The sequence below is a fragment of the Ricinus communis genome, chromosome 9, assembly GCF_019578655.1.
Source record: "Ricinus communis isolate WT05 ecotype wild-type chromosome 9, ASM1957865v1, whole genome shotgun sequence".
NCBI lineage: Eukaryota > Viridiplantae > Streptophyta > Magnoliopsida > Malpighiales > Euphorbiaceae > Ricinus > Ricinus communis.
In genome coordinates this window covers 23,590,675-23,606,205 of record NC_063264.1, presented here as the reverse complement: position 1 = coordinate 23,606,205, position 15,531 = coordinate 23,590,675, and the positions used below count along the sequence as shown (strand labels likewise).

The window sequence follows — 15,531 nt, the reverse complement described above, 5'->3', positions numbered from 1 at the left end:
AGGATTAAGAATAAATGATGCAGATTTATGTTTTGCAGACAGTGCTACCACACATACTATATTAAGAGAATATAAATATTTTTCTCACTTAAAAATGAGAGAAATTTATGTTAATACAATATATGGTGTAAAAGGATAATTAAAGGCTCTGAAAAAGCAAATATATTACTATCTGGAGGTACATATTTCTTTATTAAAAATGTATTATTCTTTCCAAAATCTCGTAGAAATTTGTTGAGCTTTAAAGATATTTCTCGAAATGTATATCATATTAAAACTACAAAAATAGAAAATATAAAATATTTCTATATTACAACCCTCACAACAGAAAAAAAAATGTATATTGGAGAAATTATATGCTTTCTCTTCTGGTTTATATTACATAAATATATATAATATTGAAACAAAAATGGTAGTAAACCCGAAGTTTATTGACCCAAATATTTTTCTTGTTTATTAGATCATCTTGGATCAACAATGATGTGAAAAATTATTGAAAGCTCTTATGGTCATCCATTGAAGAACCAGGAGATTCTTTAATCTAATGAATTCTCATGTTCAGCTTGCTCTCAAAGAAAACTGATTATTAGGCCTTCATCGAGCAAAATTCAAAATGAATAACCTAGATTTCAGGAACTTATACAAGGTGATATTTGTGGATCAATTCATCCACTATGTGGACCATTTAAATATCTTATGGTGTTATAGATGCATCAACAAGATTGTCACATGTATGTTTATTATCAACTCGAAATCTAGCATGTACCAGATTACTTGTTCAAATAATTCGATTAAGAGCACAGTTTTCAGAATATGTTATTAAGACAATTTATCTTTATAAAACATGTGAATTTACATCTAAAGCCTATAATGATTATGGAATAATTGTTGAACATCCACTAGCTCATATTCATACTCAAAATGGTCTAGCATAATCTTTTATTAAACGTCTTCAATTAATAGCTAGACTATTACTTATGAAAAAAAAATTCTCGAATAATTACTTGGGAACATGCAATTTTACATACAACAACTATTATTTGCATTAGGCCAACTAGTTATCATAAACTTTCACCATTATAGTTGGTCTTTGGTCAAGAGCCAAATATTTTTCATTTGAGAGTTTTTGGATGTGGTGTTTATGTCCCAATTGACCCCCCATATCGCAAAAAAATGAGACCTTAGAGGAGATTGAGAATGTATATTGGATATGATTCTCCATCTATAATTAAATATTTTAAGCCATTTACAAGGGATGTCTTTACTATGAGATTTAATGATTGTCATTTTAATGAGGCTTTGTTTCCTAAGTTGTAAGGAGAGAACAAGCAATTAGAGAAATAAATTATTTGGAATGAGCTATCATTAAAACATCTTGATCCTTATTCAAAACAATGTGAACTAGAAGTTCAAAGGATCATTCGTTTGCAAAATATGACAAACCAATTGCCAGATGCATTCTATGATAAAAAAGTGTTACTAAATCTCTTAAACTAACTGAAAATTTTCTAGATAGAATTGATGTCCTAGTAGGACAATATATTAATATTTTAGCAAATGAGTCCATTACATGCCAGAAGCATGGTAGGCCACTTAGTTCAATGGATAAAAATTCAAGAAAGAAAATGAAACAAAATAAACCAAGTGACTGTCTCAAAATTGATGTTATCAAGAGTCTATAACAAAAGATATAGATGAACAAGTAACCCCAAAAGAGGTTTAAGTGCATGAAGATGATAAAAAATAATGAGATATAAATCAACTATGTCACTTCAGGTAAAAGATAGAACCGAAGTGAAACTATTATCGATAATGTATTTGCATATACAGTGGCAATTGATATTGTAAAAGAAAGTGAGGACGTTGAACCTAAGTATGTCATTGAATATCTATAAAGAAATGATTGGCCAAAATGAAAAGATGCAATTCAGTTAGAATTAAACTCATTAGAAAAATGCTAAGTCTTTGGGCCTATTGTTTTAATACCAGAAGATATTAAACCAGTGGGCTATAAATGGATTTTTGTGCATAAACGCAATGAGGAAAATGAAATTCTGAGATACAAAGCACAACTTGTAGCACAAGGGTTCTCACAAAGACCTGTCATTAATTATGAAGAAACTTATTCTCCAATTGTAGATGCAATTACATTTAGGTTTTCAAATTAGCTTGGCCAGTTTATAAGGACTTCATATGCATCTTATGGATGTCGTTCTGACTTATTTATCCTGGATCACTTGATAATGACATTTCTATGAAAGTTCATAAAGGACTAAAAATGCATGAAAAATGTAGCTCAAAACCTCGAGAAATATATTTAAGCTACAAAAATTTTTGTATGGATTAAAACAATCCTGGACGAATGTGGTATAACCGCCTAAGTGAATATCTTTTGAAGAAAGGACATACTAACAATTCAATTTGTCCATGTGTTTTCATTAAAAGAATAAATTTTGGATTTGCTATAATTGCAGTTTATATTGATGATTTAAACATCGTTGGACTCCTGAAGAGTTTATAGAAATAATAAATTATTTTAAAAAAATTAAAATGAAAAGTTCTGGACGAACAAAATTTTATTTCAGATTGCAGATCAAACATTTATTTAGATGAATTTTTATTCATCAGTCAACTTATATTTGATGTCTATCATTATGTATGTGGATAGATTTCCTTGTGTAAATATAACTCTATTTCTGTAACCATTTATACCTATAAACAAGTGTTATAATCAATGGAACAACACACATAAATACACATACATATATATATACAAAATATTGTCCCTTCTCTCTTTATTTACTTTGTTCTTGATTTTTATTTTACAACACTCTAAATTCTTCTTCTTATTCTTTGTTTCACAACATTAAACAAGTTTTCTAAAGTGTAATTATAATTTTAAAACACAAAATCTGTGTTCTATTTTCATTTTAAAAAAATTATAAAAATATTCTATCTCCAAGAAAAACTCAAAGATTTGTCTTATAAAAAAATGGTGCATTTTATGTTAATAAACGATGAGTTTAGAAGGCTTTTACAACATATTTAATTATCTTTTCACGTCAATAATTTCAATTCCAAATGACAATTCAGCAAAGGCACGTTTACGAAGGATTGAATAAGACTTTAACCATCCACAAAGTTTGATATGAAAAATCATTACTAATTTGAAAATAGATAAAAATGAGTAAAATTTAAAATAGATTGGCTCATTAAGCCCTTTTTGGTAATTTGTGCTAAGGTTTTCTTTGTTTTCAGATCCTCTCTTCATGAATCTTTTATATGAAAATTTTCATTAGGGTTTGTTTTTCTCATAGAGACGTAAATTCTTGAGAATTAAAATTATGAGACTCGTGATTTTCAATTTTAGATTTCTAAAAATGTAAAATTTATTGTTCTTAATAGATAGATTTAAAAAATTCTATTTTTCGTATTTAAGAAATTTTTTCACAGTAGAAATTGTATAGCAGTTTCATAATAAATTAGAATGGTTTACATATTTTAGTATTATGAAACTTACTAATATTATCTTACCTTCTAATTATTAAACTTTATTTTTAAAATATCAAATTTTAAAAATCACAACTAGAGTAAAATTTAAAATTTTAATATAGAAAAACAAAATTTTTTTAAATAAGAATGTTTTATTATTAGAATAGATTAATAATTTTAATTTAAATATATAATTTTAAATCTTATTTTTGAATTTTGAATAATATTTAAAAAATTTAAGACAAAAGATTTTAGGAATTATATTTCTTATATACCTTATCTTTCTCATATTTAAATTCTTATGGATTTTAATTCCAATTTCCAATTATATAAAGAAAAGTAAAATTTTATGAATTTCTTACAACTTTTAATTCTGTCATTATTTTTTTTGTTGAAAAAGTAATACCCTTAATGAGTTTACAATGTTCAAACAAAAAAGTACAAGTATTGTTTTGTTATCCATAGAAGACTGAATGAGCAATGGACTATACAACAGGAAGTAGCCATCCTCTTACATTCACCATAAAAACGAAATCTCACATAGTGCAAAGGTGAGAACTTGAACTCAAGACCTGCACCTCATAAGAACATTTGCTCTTGTAACCTCAGTTAGGTCTCAAATATAAAAAAGAACAAGCATTTCAAACTCCAAAATCTAATAACTTAATTTTTTAGTTAGCAATAATGCTTCTCACAGACAATAAATCCACGATCATAATAATAATAATAATAATAATAATATAGAAAAATGTATCTACCGGCTTAGTTAATAGTAAAAATATATTTTAAATTGTCCTTCTAAATCCAAAAATAAAGGCTAATAGAATAATCATATTAACATTGAAAACATATATTATTCATCACCAATGATAAATTACACTTTTAATATATTTTACAATTGTAAAGAGAATAATCAATATTTAAACACCTCTAGAGATCATTTCCTGAAAACGTTTAAAGGACTCCTCTCTCTGAATTCTAAGCTGATTATGGAAGTTCTTAATGAAAGCATCTGCTCTTTCATTAATATCATCATCCTCCATAGTCATCATCAGCTTCCTTCTTCTCATTCTCGTTTTCTTCTTCTCATCACTCTTGCCATCCATGTTAACTCTGACTTGCTTATTACAAACTTCTCCTTGATTCTCCATTTTAAGCCACTTAACTTTATCTTGGGTTGGCCAAGTTTTCAATCTATAAATAGATAGAGAGCTAAGGGAATTTAAGAGAAAGAGAGAGAGAGAGAGATGAATTATGGAGTAACTTAATTCTGAAGACGATGCTTGTAAACATGATCATTTATTTATAGATATTAGTGTAAAGTTAGAAGCATAAGTTTGCCATGCTTCAAATCAATTATAAAAACAAGTTTAAAACTTAGAGGCATGAGTTTGACATGCTTCAAATTAAAGGAAAGTTCATAGAAAATTTGTAGGGAATGTTTTTAGGTCACAAAATGACAAGCATAACGTTTCTTAGTATAACTACATGTACGTACTAGTTTATACATTCATGATATCTAAACCACTATTTCATAAATTATTAATTTAATCATCAAAATAAGTAGTCGGAGAATCTCATTTCTGGATTCTCTAACTATTTTTCTAAGTATTCTAGAGATCAAATCAGCCTGCCGAGATCCTGATGATCAAGGGAAAAAATAATTTGTATATGGAAGCAAATAAATAGTTAATGGTTTTATTTTTGAAGTTTTATTATCTGGGTTCTTTCCTCACTGTGAAAATTGGGCTTCTTCACAAGGCACCATGGTACATCTGTCTAGTGGTTTGCTGATCTGTTATACTGATTTCTTACTCTAGAATGTGTTAGGTTATTTGGAAGTTGCTACATTGCTGTTGTGTTTAAGGTTATTTGTGAAACCGCTAAGATGGCAAGCTGTAGTTTCACCTCGCTGAAGTTTTATCTGCTTGAATTTACTATACACCTTTTTCATATTTAACTAACTGGGCTTCTTTTGATGGGTGATTACCTTGTGGTCATCGGAATACATCCTTGTCATCTGGGTTTGACCTCTGTTGAAAGTTGAAGGCGAAAATAAATGATGAATGCTGTGGGTATGACTCTTCCATGATGTTTTCTTAAAATGGCTCTATAGGCCTACTTAACTGCCTATTGCTAGGACATATTTGAAGGATATATTTGTGTTTAGATTACAATTCCATAGGTATGCTTCTTTTTTCCCTTTGTCTATTACCATTCTAGTTTACAGTTGCTAATTTGAATATGTTAAGTGACCTGGTCACCCAAGTAAGGAAGGCTTTATAAAGTAATTATAAATGTTTGGCGGTGGAGTCAAATATCAGTATAAGTGAAGCATAATGCATCTGGTGAATGTCATGAGATTATCAATGATTTTTCTGCTACTGTATCCGTTAGAGGGATTTTGAGGATATTGCTTGTACAATTAAATCAGATGGGAAGCATGGCCATTTGAGAGAAAGAGAAGCTACACAAGTTGTTGTAAATATGCAATGTGTCTATTTCTGTAGAGCCTTCTAAGTCTATCAATAGGGCAATAGAGGGTGTGCTGACAATTGTCACAACTTAGGGCTTTTCACCATCATAATTCTATTAAATATCATATTGCACTTTAGCAGCCCATCAAAACTCCATGACCATGTCTAACCTTTTATTTCTACTAGTTTTAACATTTAAGTGATAACCTCCTTTGAATACAAATTACTGCTCAATAATGAATTCTCAGAAAGGATGCACGACTGAACCACATAGGATCTTAAGGTGACGCATATATAGATTGATGGATATTTTTACCATTTTCTTTTAGAACAAGTCAGAATACTTTACCTAGGATGGGCTAATGTATGTTTTGGTAGGTTTGGTTCTACTCTCAAGTAGTAGGAGAGAAGGAAGAAAATTATGGACCTGATATTGCCTCTGCCATGTTTCGCGCCTTAATCCATTGTTTATTCTTGGGTGTAAAGTTGCTGAAAGTCTTCTGGCCTGGGCCATGTTACCATGACCTCAACCTCTGTGGCTGCTACCTCCCATAGTGAGAATCATTGCATGATGCAGTAGCAGCAGAGCATGAACTGGAATCAACATCTGTAGCAGTTGTTCTTGTTGGGGGTGTTAGTCAAAAGATCATAAAAAAGAACATGCAGTGTTTGTGTTAGCAGCATTGCTAATGTTTGAATTCTTTCTTAGCTGGGTTAATTCCTTCTTTACCCATTCAAATGGTCCATTTGTGAATCATTGTCGTCAGTGGTGGCGCATTTAGGGTACATTACCCAATACTGGTAGCAGATGTTTCCCTACTGGTTGTTGGGTCTGACCAATCAGCTATTAACCTTGACCCCTACATGATGGCCTTTAGTGTTCACATCAAGGATTTTGTATGCACCAACAAATATCTTGAAGTAATATAACAATGATTTGCTGTTGCAACAACTATTAGAAGTTTTGGCATTAAACAGAGCTCAAAAGAGCGAATATCCGTGTGACAAATCACCACTAGTTTGAGACTGTAGAAAGACTTGAGATTAGTCCTAGCATTCTACTTATTGGCAGTTATATTGAGTCTGTTGACACAAACACTTGACATAATATACACAAATAGGTTTGAGCCAGTACACAGTATAAGCTTGATTATTGAATGATCTGCAGTTTTAGCAATTTCATTACACTGGGGTTGTTAACTCTATGCTACAAATTCTAAAGAATACATAAAAACAATGAAGACTCAAGTTTTTCCTAGTGATTTTGAAATAACAATTTTTTAACAATGAAAATTGGTTTTCAATCTTACTGTTATGACTTATGCTTTCATGTTTTCAGGTATTCTTTACTGCAATTATATGAACAAAAATATGTTTATGAATTCCCTGGAGTTTCTGCAGAGGTTCTTCAGTTCATTTATATTCTGTTTTGCCTTTTAATGTTTTCTCTTTCTGTTTTCCAGTATAGATGATTTGAGCTGTGCACACATTTATTTACCCATTTAATTGAGTTCTAACTATTGTACTTGACAGTCCTTTGGTGATTTGTATGTTGTCTACTGATTTGTCTGCTACTTCAAACCCAGTAATGGAGCCTGTGGATTTTAAATTTCTGGGTTTAATATATAAATGGAACTTCTACATAGATTATTTTATATTGTCAGCTTCAGCGAGACTTTGCCTTTGGCAAATGGTACCTTATTTATTCCATTTGGCATGTATTTGCTGAATATGTGGCAATTCAGTTCCAGCCAAGAGTGAAAAGGCAAGAGTCTGTTGGATCGAATGGTGCTCAAAAAATGGCTTGGAGGTCTTCTTTTACTTCTAGTTGGAATGATCAGCAACACAGGAGGTGAGTTAAAAATTATGTTTTGGTACCTTCACTGTCTATATTCTTATGTTCATTCAAGGACTTGATGTCAATAATAAATTAACTAATTAACCAATTTACAAACATGAAGTCCTCATCTAGAGTCTTTTCTTGTAACTGTCAGGATAATAAAAGTAATAATTACCTTCACTGTCTATATTCTTATGTTCATTCAAGGACTTGATGTCAATGATAAATTAGCTAATTAACCAATTTACAAACATGGAGTCCTCATCTAGAGTCTTTTCTTGTAACTGTCAGGATAATAAAAGTAATAAAAGAGCAATCAATGCAAAAGAATTTATTCTCTAAACAATTCCCAGTTCAGTTCTCTCTGTTGGCTTTCTGTTTCTGCTTCTTTTTCGTTTTCAGGGCAATGTGACTGCCAAAATTACTGTTTGCTCAATGTATCTGAAAGTATGAATATTAGTAATCGTACAAAAAAAGGAAGAGTATCGTTGGCAGTGGAAAAAGAAAAAGCCTACATGCTTTTTTGGTGACCAAATTGGAAAGGCATAACTGGTAGATGATGATTAGTTAATACAATTAAGTTAAACTAAAGTTGGCCAATTTTATTAATTTCTTTTCAAAATGTCATTAAGCTTCTTCTGATATAACAAATGGGTTATAATTTTCTTCTAATGGTGCAATAATCATTAGGATCTTCCTGTATAGCGAAGGAGATACTTAGAAAACCAGACTTATGACTTAGTTCCTGTACTGGCCTTTATCATCTAATACTTTTTATTGGCATATTTGCAAGGAAAGGGACCATTTTTATAGAGATTATGCTATCTATCTTACCTCTTATCATTTTCTTGAACTTGTAGGTGCATTTATAGGGATAAACATTGGAACAGATGTTTCTAATATGCCACCAGCTTCAGATGTGGTTGCAATCCTTAAAACCAATCAAATTACTCATGTGCGCCTCTATGATGCTGACGCTCACATGTTAAAAGCCCTTGCAAACAGTGGAATCGAAGTAATGGTTGGTCTCACAAATGAGGAAGTCCTAGGGATTGGGGAATCTCCAGCAGCAGCTGCAGCATGGATTAATAAAAATGTGGCATCTTACTTACCTTCAACCAACATTACAGCCATTGCAGTTGGGAGTGAAGTTCTTACCTCAATCCCAAATGCTGCCCCTGTTCTTGTTCCTGCCATGAATTACCTTCATAAAGCCCTAGTTGCTTCAAATTTAAATTTTCAGGTCAAAGTTTCAACTCCTCAATCCATGGACGTTATCCCCAGACCTTTCCCCCCGTCAACTGCCACTTTTAATTCAACATGGAATTCTACAATGTACCAGCTCCTTCAATTCTTGAAGAACACCAACTCATATTACATGTTAAATGCATATCCTTATTATGGATACACTACTGGAAATGGCATCTTTCCATTAGATTATGCTCTCTTCCAACCTCTTCCCTCGGTCAAGCAGATTGTTGACCCCAACACACTTTCTCACTACAACAGCATGTTTGATGCTATGGTGGATGCAACCTATTACGCCATAGATGCTTTCAATAGTACTGGGATCCCTATTGTTGTTACAGAGACTGGCTGGCCTTGGCTTGGTGGAGCTAATGAACCTGATGCTACTGCTAACAATGCTGAAACCTTCAATAACAATTTGATCCGGCGTGTTCTAAATGATTCAGGCCCGCCTAGTCAGCCGACCATACCCATTAGCACATACATTTATGAGTTGTTCAATGAAGACAAGAGGCCAGGGCCTGTGTCAGAGAGAAACTGGGGTTTATATTTCACCAATGGCACTGCAGTTTATAGTCTTAGTTTGAGTGCTTCTGATCGAATTACTGGAAATTCGTCTTCTGTGTTTTGTGTTGCTAAACAAAATGCAGATTCCGCAAAGTTGCAAGAAGGGCTGAACTGGGCTTGTGGGCAAGGTGGGGCTAACTGCACCGCTATTCAAGAAGGGCGGCCATGTTATGCTCCTAACAACATCCAGAATCATGCTTCTTATGCATATAATGATTATTATCAAAAAATGCATAGCGCTGGTGGAACATGCGACTTTGATGGTAGTGCCACAACGACTACAGTTGATCCTAGTATGTTCTTGCACTCTTTTCTTGTCATTTCTTTCTGAGCAACTCTTGTGTGCAATTTCCTCTGATTGTGAACCAACTCTTTCGGAGCAAAGTACTTAAATGTGTCTGACCTCTTTGTATCGACCAGCTTAATGCATGCGAAAACAACTGAGTTTTCATGAAAAGAAAACTCATGTGGCTTGTGCCATTTAATTCCAAAACATGATAGTACTGGTTCTCTGAGTAACTTCACAAGATTATGTTTAGTTATGGAAACAATGTAAGCATCTAAAATTTTTTAAAACAACTCTTGGAGCATAGTGGGATTTTCCAAGAGTTGTTTGATAAAATGGTTTCCCACAATTATGTTACCTAAAAAATCTCTCTTAAGCGGCAAGGGAACCAAAATGGCATGAATCTGAAAATGCAGTACATCAGATGAGTATACTTCAGGTTTTCCTGCTTTTAGTAATCATGTTGCTCAAAAATCTTGAACAAAGTTGTATACTCAAGGAATAAGGCTAGTCCACCAAAAATCTGCAAATTACGACACTTTAGTTGTAATTTATATTTTGTTTCCCTTTCGATTTACTTTTACCTAGCATCTTGTCCATTGCCTGCACTATCTTACCAGAAGGGAAATAGTGAAAGGAAATTCCATGGCTGTTATTTTCAAATAAATGTTCTTCATATGTCATCTTTACACTGATGATGCCCTTTTGCAGGTTATGGATCCTGCATCTTTACAGGAAGGTGAGCATCTGAATCTGATTGACTACTTTTGTATTCCTTTATTCATTTTGATGGCTCTAAACTTGTGAATATGTTGAAATAGTTCAAACTCGAGCACAAGCGGGGGAATTTTTCCGCCAGTGGCATTCGGACCTATAAGTCCGCAAGGAGGGAGTACAAGTTTGAGGTTCCAGGCTTCAAAAGTTCAATCTCTACTATCAGCAGCATTTCTTGCTTTCATATTGATTTGACCTCAAAGATCCATTCAATTTTGCATCTTATTAGGTGGTTCAAACAAGTACAGAAGATTAGTACTTGAACTAGAGATGTCTAAGATTTTAATTAATTACTGCCCCCATTCAAGAATAGGGATTTGTTCAAATGTTTTTGCCATTTTATCTGAATCTTTTTTTATTCTTTTTTGTTTCTGATGCAAGTCTTTTATTTTGTTCTCCATTTTTTTTGAGTCCCTTCTCTTTTACCTCCAGTTATCTGTGTTGTGGGGTATAATGATCTTAAGAGCTTTCAGTGGAATGTATTATTTTCTACTAGACCTTGAATTTTGAGGACAATTTAATTGGATTAAAGGAACTGTCAGAGTTCAGAGGAATGTGTTATTTATTTTTTAATTAGACCTTGAATTTGAGGACAAATTTGGATTAAAGAAACTGGTTCAGAGCCTAATTTCTGTTGCAATGAGAGAGTCCTTGAAATTCTGTCTGTAGTGTATGGAAGCTGAAACTAGCCCCTTGGATTTGTTTTAATATAGGGAAAATTTTAAAAATAACCAATAAAATGATAAAAGATATCATTTTTTTACTGAATGTTTTAAATTCTTTAAAAACTATTTTATCTAACTTCTAAAATATCATTTATGTTGGGCTCTGTGTAGAAACAAAAGTTATATCAAAAATTATATTTAAACTCTTTAATAATTTCTTTCAAAAAATAGGATAAAAGTAGTTTATCATATTCATATTACTTTTTCAATTAATTTTCAAATAAAATCAACCATTATATATAAAAAAGTTAAAAAAACAAACAGGTGTTTCTTGATTTCTTTCAAAAATATTTCATTGAACAGAAAAAGAGTTTTATTTCAACAGAATTTTGATTTATTTTGTCAATATGGAGTGAAACTTGATAAATTGATGCCATTATATCAATTTAAAGTGTTTTTCTACTGATTTTTGAAAATCAGATCTAAAAATCAAAGGTAAAACAAAATCTATAAAAATGCAGAAAATGATTTACTTTTATATATAGATAGTATATCTTAACAAAAATAAGATTTTTTTTAAAAATATTATGAATCATTAATGTTAAATTACAAATTGAATTTTTATCATATGCTAAATTTGTTAAGAATAGAATTTATTTTACATATAAGTCAATTTTATTAAAAAATTAAAAATTTATAAAATATATGTTTATTTGCTATTATATAAAAAATATATTTTCTATTTAAGTAATGTTTTAAATATAAAAGAAAACTTGGAATAAATAAAGTGAAAACTCATTGTTCTCATTTGAAAACAAATGAACTTTTATATAAAGAAAAACATAAAGTGTTTAGATTATATTCGATGTCTATCGTTATGTCTATAGATAGATTTTTTTTGCATAAATATGTGTTATAATCATTGAATGACACATATAAACACATACACACACATATATATATATACACATAATACAAGAAAAATTATTCTCTCTTCTCTTTTATTTACTTTGTTCTTGATTTTTATTTTACAACACTTTTTATTGTTTCTGAAAGAATTTATATTATAAAATTTAGTTCCTGAAAAACTTGTATTATAAATTTTAGTTCCTGAAAACTTGTATTATAAATATTTGTTCTTGAAGAATAGTGTTATATATAGTTTTTGAAGAACTTATATTACAAATTTTAGTTCCTTAAGAACTTATATTATAAATTTTAGTTCTTGAAACACTTGTATCATAAAGTTTAGTTTCGGAAGAACTTATACTATAAATTTTAATTTTTAAAGAACTAATATTAGTTTTCGTTCTTGAAGAACTAAATAAATAAATAATTAAAGGTATAAACTCCTAAAGAATCTTAATCATAAGTTTCCAAAGAACTAAGTATCTTGAAATCTACTAACCCAATTTATTAAGAAATTAATATTTTATGTTCAATAAGAACTAAATATATTGTTTTTTAAAAGATTGATACTAATTGACGTGTTATTTATTTTCTTTTGTATAAAAATATAAAATATTATGGATTCTACTCAATCATTAGTAGGATTAAGAATAAATGATGCAGATTTATGTTTTGCGACAGTGCTACCACACATACTATATTAAGAGAATATAAATATTTTTCTCACTTAAAAATGAGAGAAATTTATGTTAATACAATATATGGTGTAAAAGGATAATTAAAGGCTCTGAAAAAGCAAATATATTACTATCTGGAGGTACATATTTCTTTATTAAAAATGTATTATTCTTTCCAAAATCTCGTAGAAATTTGTTGAGCTTTAAAGATATTTCTCGGGAAATGTATATCATATTAAAACTACAAAAATAGAAAATATAAAATATTTCTATATTACAACCCTCACAACAGAAAAAAAAATGTATATTGGAGAAATTATATGCTTTCTCTTCTGGTTTATATTACATAAATATATATAATATTGAAACAAAAATGGTAGTAAACCCGAAGTTTATTGACCCAAATATTTTTCTTGTTTATTAGATCATCTTGGATCAACAATGATGTGAAAAATTATTGAAAGCTCTTATGGTCATCCATTGAAGAACCAGGAGATTCTTTAATCTAATGAATTCTCATGTTCAGCTTGCTCTCAAAGAAAACTGATTATTAGGCCTTCATCGAGCAAAATTCAAAATGAATAACCTAGATTTCAGGAACTTATACAAGGTGATATTTGTGGATCAATTCATCCACTATGTGGACCATTTAAATATCTTATGGTGTTATAGATGCATCAACAAGATTGTCACATGTATGTTTATTATCAACTCGAAATCTAGCATGTACCAGATTACTTGTTCAAATAATTCGATTAAGAGCACAGTTTTCAGAATATGTTATTAAGACAATTTATCTTTATAAAACATGTGAATTTACATCTAAAGCCTATAATGATTATGGAATAATTGTTGAACATCCACTAGCTCATATTCATACTCAAAATGGTCTAGCATAATCTTTTATTAAACGTCTCTAATTAATAGCTAGACTATTACTTATGAAAAAAAAATTCTCGAATAATTACTTGGGAACATGCAATTTTACATACAACAACTATTATTTGCATTAGGCCAACTAGTTATCATAAACTTTCACCATTATAGTTGGTCTTTGGTCAAGAGCCAAATATTTTTCATTTGAGAGTTTTTGGATGTGGTGTTTATGTCCCAATTGACCCCCCATATCGCAAAAAAATGAGACCTTAGAGGAGATTGAGAATGTATATTGGATATGATTCTCCATCTATAATTAAATATTTTAAGCCATTTACAAGGGATGTCTTTACTATGAGATTTAATGATTGTCATTTTAATGAGGCTTTGTTTCCTAAGTTGTAAGGAGAGAACAAGCAATTAGAGAAATAAATTATTTGGAATGAGCTATCATTAAAACATCTTGATCCTTATTCAAAACAATGTGAACTAGAAGTTCAAAGGATCATTCGTTTGCAAAATATGACAAACCAATTGCCAGATGCATTCTATGATAAAAAAGTGTTACTAAATCTCTTAAACTAACTGAAAATTTTCTAGATAGAATTGATGTCCTAGTAGGACAATATATTAATATTTTAGCAAATGAGTCCATTACATGCCAGAAGCATGGTAGGCCACTTAGTTCAATGGATAAAAATTCAAGAAAGAAAATGAAACAAAATAAACCAAGTGACTGTCTCAAAATTGATGTTACTGAAGAGTCTATAACAAAAGATATAGATGAACAAGTAACCCCAAAAGAGGTTTAAGTGCATGAAGATGATAAAAAATAATGAGATATAAATCAACTATGTCACTTCAGGTAAAAGATAGAACCGAAGTGAAACTATTATCGATAATGTATTTGCATATACAGTGGCAATTGATATTGTAAAAGAAAGTGAGGACGTTGAACCTAAGTATGTCATTGAATATCTATAAAGAAATGATTGGCCAAAATGAAAAGATGCAATTCAGTTAGAATTAAACTCATTAGAAAAATGCTAAGTCTTTGGGCCTATTGTTTTAATACCAGAAGATATTAAACCAGTGGGCTATAAATGGATTTTTGTGCATAAACGCAATGAGGAAAATGAAATTCTGAGATACAAAGCACAACTTGTAGCACAAGGGTTCTCACAAAGACCTGTCATTAATTATGAAGAAACTTATTCTCCAATTGTAGATGCAATTACATTTAGGTTTTCAAATTAGCTTGGCCAGTTTATAAGGACTTCATATGCATCTTATGGATGTCGTTACAGCTTATTTATCTGGATCACTTGATAATGACATTTCTATGAAAGTTCATAAAGGACTAAAAATGCATGAAAAATGTAGCTCAAAACCTCGAGAAATATATTTAAGCTACAAAAATTTTTGTATGGATTAAAACAATCTGGACGAATGTGGTATAACTGCCTAAGTGAATATCTTTTGAAGAAAGGACATACTAACAATTCAATTTGTCCATGTGTTTTCATTAAAAGAATAAATTTTGGATTTGCTATAATTGCAGTTTATATTGATGATTTAAACATCGTTGGACTCCTGAAGAGTTTATAGAAATAATAAATTATTTTAAAAAAATTAAAATGAAAAGTTCTGGACGAACAAAATTTTATTTCAGATTGCAGATCAAACATTTATTTAGATGAATTTTTATTCATCAGTCAAC

At 30.4% G+C, this 15,531-nt stretch overlaps 1 protein-coding gene across 2 annotated transcripts; it reads left to right on the top strand.

Annotated features, from left to right (window-relative positions):
* Window positions 1-5,193: 5,193 nt before the first annotated feature.
* Window positions 5,194-11,045, top strand: LOC125371091 (glucan endo-1,3-beta-glucosidase 4-like). Of its 2 annotated transcripts, none has more exons than XM_048379075.1 (5): window positions 5,194-5,567; window positions 7,715-7,821; window positions 8,670-9,917; window positions 10,622-10,649; window positions 10,732-11,045. In XM_048379075.1, exons 2-5 carry the CDS (start codon window positions 7,755-7,757, stop codon window positions 10,877-10,879), a joined length of 1,491 nt encoding a protein of 496 aa, XP_048235032.1. In that variant the 5' UTR covers window positions 5,194-5,567; window positions 7,715-7,754; the 3' UTR covers window positions 10,880-11,045. The 2 variants fall into 2 exon arrangements, with proteins under 2 accessions (XP_048235032.1, XP_048235033.1); XM_048379076.1 differs by having other exon boundaries at window positions 5,194-5,677.
* Window positions 11,046-15,531: the final 4,486 nt, after the last annotated feature.